This window comes from Nansenia antarctica, assembly GCF_963989245.1.
Source record: "Nansenia antarctica genome assembly, chromosome: 1".
In the NCBI taxonomy this organism is placed as follows: Eukaryota; Metazoa; Chordata; class Actinopteri; order Argentiniformes; family Microstomatidae; genus Nansenia; species Nansenia antarctica.
Genome location: NC_137674.1, coordinates 66103271 through 66114062, shown reverse-complemented (window position 1 = coordinate 66114062; position 10792 = coordinate 66103271). Strand labels below are relative to the sequence as shown.

General features: G+C 40.7%; 1 protein-coding gene across 3 annotated transcripts in view; it reads right to left on the bottom strand.

Annotated features, from left to right (window-relative positions):
- Nucleotides 1–7185: 7185 nt before the first annotated feature.
- Nucleotides 7186–10792, bottom strand: part of LOC308167035 (choline/ethanolamine transporter flvcr2b-like) — a 33725-nt gene continuing 30118 nt past the window's right edge. For all 3 annotated transcript variants that reach the window (XR_013937698.1, XR_013937699.1, XM_080541382.1), the window contains one exon: nt 7186–10779. Coding sequence is in view for 1 of the 3 variants with exons in the window: in XM_080541382.1 (XP_080397508.1) it covers nt 10714–10779 (66 nt within the window). In the remaining 2 variants the exon portion in view is untranslated. The remainder of the gene's footprint in view (nt 10780–10792) is intronic.

Genomic DNA, 10792 nt, shown 5'->3' with positions numbered 1-10792 from the left:
GTTACATCGTTTTTATAGCTGATTGTTTGTATTGTTTTTCATTGTAAAGCACTTTGAGGCAAGTGTCATCGTAAATAGTCCTATACAAATAAATGTGATTGTTTGAGCTAATGTAAACCTGCACTCTACGTTGAGGGTAAGAGGCTGTACTACCATGATGGCAATGAGCTACATGTCTCCTGCACCACCATCATCATCACAACGGCAGTGTTCTATGAGGAAGGTGAGGTTTGGACTTAATAGCTAGGACCAGTTGAGTGGGCCTCAGAGCTGCTACCTTTTGTCAAGAGTTGCAGGACCACCAGCCCCAGCCCCAACAACCACCATGACCTCCATGTGTCCTGTACCATCATCATCATTATCACCACCACCATCATCATCGTCATCATCCATGTCTCCATCAATACCACCTGGTAAGGACACTCTGAACCTAAACAGCTCATCACATTCAACTGCTGAACAAACTTGACTGTTGATGACACCAGGGATTGGAGAATGAGTTATTGATTACTTAATGGTATGGGCTGATACCTTCAAATGATGTAGAGCAGTGTTTCTCAAACTTTTTCAGACCAAGGACCACTTACCCAATAGCAAAAAACGTGCGGACCACCTTATTGAATAGTCTCGGAACAACAGGCCTCCTATATGGGCAGAGATCTGTGCCACTAGAATCTGAATCTGAATTACTGACTTTGAATTTGAATTACTGACTTTGAATTTGAATTGCTCAATTTGAATTAAAAAAATGACGTTGAATAAAAAAAATGACTTTGAATCACATAATTTGAATTTGTATTGTCGAACTTGAATAACTGAATTGAATACAAATTCAAATTATGTGATTCAAAGTTAAAAAATGTATTCAAATTGAGCAATTCAAATTCAAAGTCAGTAATTCAAATTCAAAGTCAGTAATTCAGATTCAGATTCTAGTGCCACAGATCTCTGCCCATACTCCTACCTCAACAGAATATCGTAAAAATTGCAGCCAGTTATAGCACAGCTTACCATACCTTGTATGAAGCTTCTGTAGTCTTCGCATTTTCCCCAGCTAAAAAAAACTGTGAGGGCTCCTTCGTCATCTGTTTCTGCAGTTCATCACGTTCTCTCTCAAAAAATCCTATAGGTTTCCCCATGTACTCCTTGTGCTTACTTTCAAAATGCTGCTTGAGCTTAGCAGGTTTCATACATTCATTAGCTAACGATTCATAGCACAAACACAACGTGGTTTAGGATCATCCTCGTCCCCAGTCCAAAAAAACCCTAATTATATGTAGTCACTGTGTTATTTTCGTTTCACTTTAGCACTGGATTTTTCATGTTCAGGAGTTTCACAAATTGGTTGAGGGTTGTTGCCTCCACTATGCCCACTGCGGCTGAACCATCTCGCCGTTGCACCTTCTCCTTGTCTGTGTCAGAGATTTTCTCGTTTGATTTTCTTTTTATTGTCCTCCCTAAGGCTAAGCTACACGACGACTAAACGCAATTTCGATCTCTGGCCACACACGCTTTTTCTCATTGTCGGCAAAATAATCTCTGGCCACATGGAACGGTGTATATGTTACGGTACATGTGGGAATACGGTACATGTGGGAAAACTAGGTTAGGGTTAGGTGTTACGTCGACCTGGTACATGCTGGCATGTCTAACCCTAACCCTAATCCTAACCCTAACCGTAGCACCCTAGCACCTATCCCTAACCTTAGTTTTCCCACATGTACAGTAACATATACACTGGTAGACCCAGAAAATGTTTCAAATATAATTGAGTACCGTAAAATAATAGAAATTCATTAATTTTCATTAATTCGGTAGTATTGTCAACTCCTGATCAATGTAAATGTAGGTTGTATAAAAAGAGATGATGCATAATAAACGTTATGATAATTGTTGAAGTGCCTCTTGCTAAGATGTTTTTAAGACGATAAATAATATCACAGCACTGGTTTATCAAGTGTAGGCTATTTATAGCACAAGACTTGCGCTGAATGGTTGGGTCGCAGGCAGGGTTCGAGTTATAAGCTGAACTCTGTGGGGGTCTCCAAAATAACAGTGCGAAATGTTCTCATGCACGCGCGAATCATGCCCACACAGCGATGGGACTTACAAGTTTTACTTAGCTATAGGCAGTAGCGGATTAAGGTGGTCAGTGGCCCTAGGCTACTCCTTTGTGTGAGGACCCCCCGCCCCCATACACAAGCCTCCCCCCTCCCCAAAATATACAACTCACGAGCACCCTGCACACACACACCACTCATAATGCTTTACCATAAAACACTTAAACACTTTAATAACACAATAACACAACAGTGTTAATAATGCAAAGAATAAAAAAAAGGTTCAGTGCATTCAGTTCTGTCTCTATTGCTCTCCTCTCCCGTTGTCTCTCTGTTACTGTCCTGTTGTCTGTCTCTCTGTTGCTGTCCTGTTGTCTGTCTCTCTGTTGCTGTCCTGTTGTCCGTCTCTCTGTTGCTCCCCTCAGCTCTAAATGAAAGAAATGAATTAGCTAATTAGTTGGCATGTAAACATATAGTTAGGGTTGGGTACAGTTTGGGTTTTATTCGATACCGGTGACAAATCGATACTTTAAAAACGGTACCGGTACAGAAACATCATCCTCATCCTCAAATCCCAACATATCCTGACGCTACAGCTGCAGGCTACTCATTTCACCACATCAACAGCCCCACATGAAACAACAGCTATAAAAGCGATAGTCACACATGTATCTCGGCCAATAATTTTGTTATTTTTGCTATACAGAAGGAGCGAAAAATACATTAGGTTAGTACACTAGGTTAGTAAAAAGTAAAAGCCACCTTACCTTTACGGAGACAAGATAGACCAAAGTGGTCTGTTTTCAGTAGGCTGAGTGGTCTGTTTTCAGTAGGCTGAGTGGTCTGTTTTCAGTAGGCTGAGTGGTCTGTTTTCAGTAGGCTGAGTGGTCTGTTTTCAGTAGGCTGAGTGGTCTGTTTTCAGTAGGCTGAGTGGTCTGTTTTCAGTAGGTAGCAGAGTCCTCAGTAGTAGCAGCAGTAGTAGTAACAGTAGTAGCAGCAGGGCTAACGTTAGGTGTCATAGCAGGTTTCTTTGATAAAAACCCGACATTTTCTAGGCTTGATGACCCGGTCGGCAGCAGTGGCCTTTTTTTGGGCGGCATGGTAGCTACTGTATGTATATACTCCTGTATAGCTAATGAATGAATGTTTGCTTCTCAATAATAGGCTAGGTGCACGATCTCACTACTTCCTGAAAGGCAACTGGTGTCTCACTCTATTGGTTTAATTGATTAATCAGCTGTGCACTGTGTGTTCCAACGGTTTACCGCACAGCTGATTAATCAACCTTTTGCTGTTGCACAATATTCTACTGCGCCCCATGGTGTCTTGGTGGTGAAGTGCAGGCAGTCAAAGGCATACTGTCATTCACAGGAGATTAATGGTGCGCGTAGTTCTTTTGAAAAACGTGTTTATTTTACAATATTTATAATATAAATTAAATAATATTCATTACATTGACATTTTGATCAAATAACAGTTGTGGTAATGTATTATTAGCGACCCCCACAGATTCTTGATTTTACTGCCTTCATGGGAGCTCAGAGAGCCTCAGACCATCTCTATGGGAGCTCAGCTCCCATTGGCTCCCACATAACTCGAACCCTGGTCGCAGGCAGTGGCGAGTTCTATTTTCTTTAGAGTCTGTTGTTGACTGACACACCTTAAACTGGCACAACCAGCAATGTAACAATTGCAATTCCGCCCGTGTCCACTGGAGGACACCGACCACTAGGAATGCACGTGGTGACGTCACGATTTTGAAACTCAAAAGCCCTGAAAGTCTCTCCTTCTCTCGCCGGGTGCAGTGGCGTGCGCCTGTAATCCAAGCTGCTGGGAGGCTGAGGTTGGCGGATCGTTTGAGCTCAGGAGTTCTGAGCTGCAGTGCACTATGCCGATCGGGTGTCCGCACTAAGTTCGGTATCGATATGGTGCTCCTGGGGGAGCCCGGGACCACCAGGTCGTCTAAGGAGGGGTGCACCGGCCCAGGCCGGAAACGGAGCAGGCCAAAGCCCCCGTGCCGCTCAGTAGTGGGATCGCGCCTGTGAATAGACGCTGTAGTGCAGCCTGAGCAATATAGCGGGACCTAATCTTTTCATCTTTTTTTTCCTCCACCAAATAGCATTTCAATGTTGTACTCCATCAGCGATATTGTTTTCGACCATTTGCTTTCTAGTCTGCACATATCTTGCCAAACCGTAACTTCTCTGTAACTCAGGCTACTAGCGATAACAGCCGTTTTTCCGACAACCCGTGATCGCCTCTCTCTGGAATAAAGAGGTAATAATCTTTATTTAGAAACAGTACATATCGTTTCCAGCAGAGAGCGCAAATCTACCGTCAACAAACTGAGAGGTGGATGGATGTTGGTTTGGAGTCGGACAAAGTTCCACTATTTCATTTACATTTACATTTACTATTTCCTTCTTATTTTGTTTGTCCACTATATTTCTGAATGTTGACAGACAGACTGAAATCTACTGCAAGATACTAACTTAGAGCAAACCACATTTTGCATTATAATATGACCTGTGATGAAGTACTGTCTAACGGCCTTCTGTACCCATCTAGCCTAGCTATTCCTAATAGAGTGTGTGTGTGTGTGTGTGTGTGTGTGTGTGTGTGTGTGCGTGCGTGCGTGCGTGCGTGCGTGCGTGCGTGCGTGCGTGTTTGCATCCTCCCCCTGGTTGGGCAAGAATAGGAGCACGGTACACACACACACACACATGTAAAAAGACCCATGAGTGTGTGTGTGTGTGTGTGTGTGTGTGTTTAAATCCTTCCCCCCTGGTTGGGCAAGAATAGGGGCACAGTACACACACACTCACATGTAAAAGCACCCATGAGGACCAAAGTGTGTGTGTGTGTGTGTGTGTGTGTGTGTGTGTGTGTGTGTGTGCATGCGTCCCATGTTATGAACATAGTGTGTAATTATGTATGGCGGTGGTGTGGCAACATCGGGGTGGGAATAGTGCATGTCGGTGGAGTGAGTGCCTTTTCTTTTGCTTGAGCCCCGGCCCCCCAAAATGTCTGTGCACGGCCCTGTTCTGCTCTGAATTTCACCTATGGGGATTTCGATGGTAACCCAAATAACCATCTACAGTAGTTGTCTCCTAGCAAAACGATCAAGCAAAAACCATAGTACCAGAGCATGCACATCTGCACGTTACTGTGGTGTGAAATCGGCATGCTTCCACAAAGCACTGTAAAATATAAATAAATTGACTTGCTTGTTTTGTGCTGTGTTTTTAAAAGCAGTATTAGGCAAAAACTTGAGTGGTTAAGGTGTGCGTACGTTGTCAAAGGCATTAGCAAACCCTAACCCTAACCTTCTGTAGCAAATAATTATTTATGTTACTGCTCCCTGCCGGTTGCCATTGCCTGACATGTTCATGCTCACACACTTTGCCAATAACTAATGCAGGAGCACATACTATAGATAAGGCCAAAAACCTGGGTGTCATCATAGATTCCAATTTAACTTTTGATGCCCACATCAGGAATGTGTCCATATTATCTGCTTTTTATCACTTAAAAATAGTGCTTCTGTTTCTCTCCCAAGCCAATACTGAGATACTAGTGCACGCTTTTATCACTAGAAGGCTGGACTATTGTAATGCTCTCCTTTGTGGTCTACCAAAAAAAGCCATAGACCAACTCCAGCTTAAACTAAATTCAGCTGCTTGTGTTTTAACCAGGACAAGAAGGAGTGCATTACACCTGTTTTAAAATCGCTGCACTGGCTACTTGTTAGTTGTAGATTTTTTTTTTTTTTTTTAATCTTGGTTTACAAGGCACTACATGGTCTCACTCCCGACTACATGTCTGACATGGTCTTAAGATATGTACCCACTACACCTCAGGTCCTCTGATACTGGTCTCTTGGTTGTTCCAGGGGTCCGGTCTAAGACCCATGGCGAGGCCGCCTTTAGCCACTATGGCCCTAGACTTTGGAACGGCCTGCCGTTGAGGGTGAGGGTGGCAGAGAGTGTGGATATCTTTTTTTTATTTTTAAAAGCTTACCTTTTTATCCTGGCTTTTATCTAATGTCTATGTCAACTTGCCTATTTCTTGTTTTATTCTTGGTTTTATTGTGTTGTATTTATTTTATTTTATTCTATTTCTTATCTCCTACCTCTTGTTTTATTGTATTTTAGTTTATTTACAATTGTTTTTATGTTCAGTACTTGGTGTTGCATTCAATGCATGACTGCTATTATTGCTATATAAATAAAGTTTTATTGTTTTATTGATTATCTTGTTCCTTTCTCTTTTTCTCTGGGAGAAAGACACTTATTGGAATAAATCTGAAGGGGCTCCTTTTAGACACATGCAGCATTTGAACCCTACAGTAAATGACCACACTTCCATAATTTCTATCACTTAAGCTCACTGAGCTATAGGAGCAACTGATCCTGTGAGAATCAACTTAAGTAATGACCTCTCATATAAGGTTACTCACACAGAAGTCGTTATCAAAACCTTGTTTGTTGCTCATACGTAATGCAATGCAATCATGACCATATCAGACATGGGGAACTGTACATACATTTCAGACATGGGGAATATCAGACAAGAGGAATACTGCACATACATTTTAAGAGGGTCAGGTTTTGAGAGACGTACTATTGGTTCCTAAACAAGAGGGGTCAAAAGAAGAAATAGGCATGGGGGAAAATTGCATCAAATAAATAAAACCTTCAACATTACTAAATTATTTTCATGTTACCGTGAACTTTCATTCATATTGCCCCATTCATATACTAGAAATGTACTTAACTGAATTGGAACTTATTGTATAGTAATGTCTGTTTATTAAAATACTTACTTAAACAGCTATAAAATAGCAACTTGAAACAGATTCAGTGCAACCTAATTTTTAGTAATGGATGAGTACATTATCAAGGTTAAATATCTGTAATCAAGAAATCCCCAATGTTATAGAACAAACTATACCTCATCAACATCAGACAACTAGAGAACATTGAAATCAATGCTTCAATTATGAGTTGAAATCCCAGGTGAGGACACATCAATAATGACTACAGTTAAATAAAATGCAAAATGTAATCCTGAAAGGTTTATACTGTTCCACAAGCCAACATTAAAATACAGCCATAAGCGAGACCTTAGGAAAAAACTTTTATTTTAACAAACATCAGATGTCACATCTACAATATTTAACAGGTAAGAATGTTCACTGAATAACATACAACATACACAACTATTACCATGTGTTATCTTAAGTGTTACTAAAATAGTGGCAAGGGTTAAAATCACTTCAGAGAGAGGTAGTACAGTACAAGATGATCTTGGAAAAATACTCAACCTTCAATAATGTGACTACAGCACCGTCTCATATGAAAATAATAACATTATTTTTCTTTTAATCATTTCATCAGTGTCATCAATAATTCATATTTCACAGTAAGTCAGTATTTGTAAAAACATATCTCAAGGGAGAAATATGTTCATTTAACAGATAAAATACTGTAGATTCAGTTCAAACAACAAAGCCAAGGACATAAAAAATAATAATGCCTAAGTTGTACATATCAGAAACTAATGAGATGTATATTTATGTGAGATGGTTTTAGTAATAATATTAAATGAATGAAAGGCAAAACTGAAGTAGAAAGTCTTTAAAGGGATGGTTCAGTTTATGTTCATGTTAGGTGAACAATCACCTTACCATGAGTTGTCCTCATAGGCCATGTGAAGTCTCCTTCCGATGGACCTTAAATTATCATTTTTACATGTTTAAATTGCATGGCAAAACCTCCTCAAAGACACTTCAAAGAAAGCATAGTTCACAGTTATGCTTCAAATTATGTATTGATGTGGATTCTATCAGAAATCAGCAGTGTTGGGCATGTTACTTTAAAAAAGTAATTAGTTATAGTTACTTACTTATCCCAAAAAGTAACTGAGTTAGTAACTGAATTACTTCATTATAAAAGTAACTAGTTACTAGAGAAAGTAACTATTGCGTTACTTTTTACCACGGTGCAGCGGGCTAAGTTAAGGTCAGTCAGCCAAATGTGACAAGGAAAAGCTTACCCACTGCCATATTAGAATATAAATGTGATCTTCTTGTGAAGATATTTTTTTTCTGAGCAGGTTTCAGCAGGGAACTTTTCATATTTATTGCACTTCAACAGACCACAACTGGTAGACATATTGTACTTCAAGTATTTTCTTCATTACAAAAGTTAACAGTTAAACAATATGAAGTGCTTTTAAAGTAGTACTGAAATAGTGCCTGTACTTCCACCGTGAAAACGCCACGTTCACCTCAGAACACTCGGGACTCGCCATTGCTGCGTGTATCTCTCTGATAGTTTGAGTGTGTGTGTGGTGCTGTGCGCGCGTGTGGTTTGTGTGTAGAAACATCCGCACAACACTGAACTATGGTTGGCTTACCATGACATTTTCTCTACCATAGCCAATCATGATCACTTGCGCGCAGGGTTCGAGTTATAAACTGAGCTTTGCGGGGGTCTCCAAAATAACAGTGCGAAATGTTCTCATGCACGCGCGCGAATCATGCCCACACAGCGATGGGACTTACAAGTTTTAATTAGCCATAGGCTACTCATTTCACCACATCAACACCACCACATGAAACAACAGCTATAAGCGATAGTTACGGGTATCTCGGCCAATAATTTTGTTGTTTTTGCTATACAGTCCATTCACTTTCCCTGTTAGCACGACACATTGTCCACATCTCCATTTCCAGTGACATCGCAGCTGACATAAATAATCATGTATGCTCGTCCATGAATTGTGCTTTCATCTAATGTTATGCTACTACGGGAATCAAGTGATTTGACATTAGAAATGAATTTGTTTCATCTCTTGTGCAATGTGCTCTACAATCTGGGCACATGAATGATCGGATCGGTGAGCAGGGGCCAACTGTCGCGCCATTCATCTCATTAAGTTTCATAATTGGATTCAGTTTTGTATAAGGCATCCTTTCTTTAGCAACAGTATAGGCTGCCCTGAACGAACTAGCTGTCTCCTTATACATACTGGAGGTGAGTTCTGCTACTTTCTTCGTAAGCACTTGCTTTTGTTTGAGCTCTGCTATTTCAACAGTTTCAACGTTGGGTGTCATAACAGGTGCAGCTGAATTCAAGTTTGGTTTCTTGGTTGAAAACCCGAAACTTTCCAGGCTTGTCGACTCGGTCGGCAGCAGTGGCCTTTTTTGGGGCGGCATGATAGCTAGCTACTGAATGTTTTCTTCTCAATAATCGTGTTTTCACGTTCGCAAGCTCTCAACAATCATATTCTGCTGTTGCACAATATTCTACTGCGCCCCATAGTGTCTTGGTGGTAAAGTGCAGGCAGTCAAAGGCATACTGTCATTCACAGGAGATTAATGCTGGTGCGCGTAGTTCTTTTGGAAAACGTGTTTATTTTAGAATATTTATCATATAAATAAATATAAATAATACTCATTACATTGACATTTTTGATCAAACAATGGTTGTGGTAATGTATTATTAGCGACCCCCACAGATGTATGATTTTACTGCTTTCATGGGAGCTCAGACCTTCCTTATGGGAGCTCAGCTCCCATTGGCTCCCACATAACTCGAACCCTGCTTGCGCGGTTGTCTCGCCCCTCCCCTCCCCCCTCACCAACAAACAAACAAAAAACACCGTTGCAGCTGTGACTGAGGTCGGATGACAATGAGAAGCTTCAGTAGTAACGCGCCGCATTGAATTACCGGTAACGGTAAAGGCGTTATAACGATGGAAATAGTAATCAATTAGATTACCCGTTACTGGAAAAAATAACGCCGTTAGTAACGCCGTTTATTTTAACGCCGTTATTCACATCACTGGAAATCAGTTAGTCTCTATAATCAATAATATTGATGAATCAATAATAATCAATAATATCAATATCGATAATCACTTGTAGGTAGGCTGGTGGGTGGGACAACTACACATAACGTCATAGCCAGTACAATCATGTCACAACAGTTGCCAGAATGCCAAGAAGAAGCGTAAAACATCTGCTTTTAAGCCTCTATCCCTTGAATGTGATGGTGTTTTTGCATACGTGTGAACCAGCTGTGCTGTCAGTTGCTCCGTTCGACTTCCGTTTGAATGTTCCGTTCCAATTACCCCAAGCTTAAATGTATGGCTGCTGTAACCCGTTAATATGGGCACAGAAGTGAAACGCACACGCGCTGCTGAGGTTGACGCTTGCGGTGTATTTTCGTTGTTAGTCTGCGCTGCAGTAGCAAAGTGGAGAATGGAGAACAGAGAACCGGAGAAGTTTTCACCTATGGCCTATGAGGACAACTAAGGGTATGATGATATTTCACTTAAACGTGAAAATATGCTGAACTATTCCTTTAAATGTAATACCATAAATTATGTTTTGTCAAATAGCAGGCTTTGTGCTAATAATACAAAACAATTAGGCAAGAGTTGAAACTAAAATATGATATTGCAGATGATATTCCAGATTGTGTTTCTCCCCCCTATTTCACATTCCCATTAAGGGAAGTAGTTTCTGGTGATTTCCAAAGGTTATGTGTGTATGCTTGTGTGTGTGTGTGTGTGTGTGTGTGTGTGTGTGTGTGTGTGTGTGTGTATGTCTATGTGTATGTGTGTGTTTGTCTTTACAGTATCTCTAAAACTTGGCCTCATTTAGGACTGCAGGTGCAGAGATGCTCTCATCTTGGCTATCTGATGGTTCCTGTCAATGACAA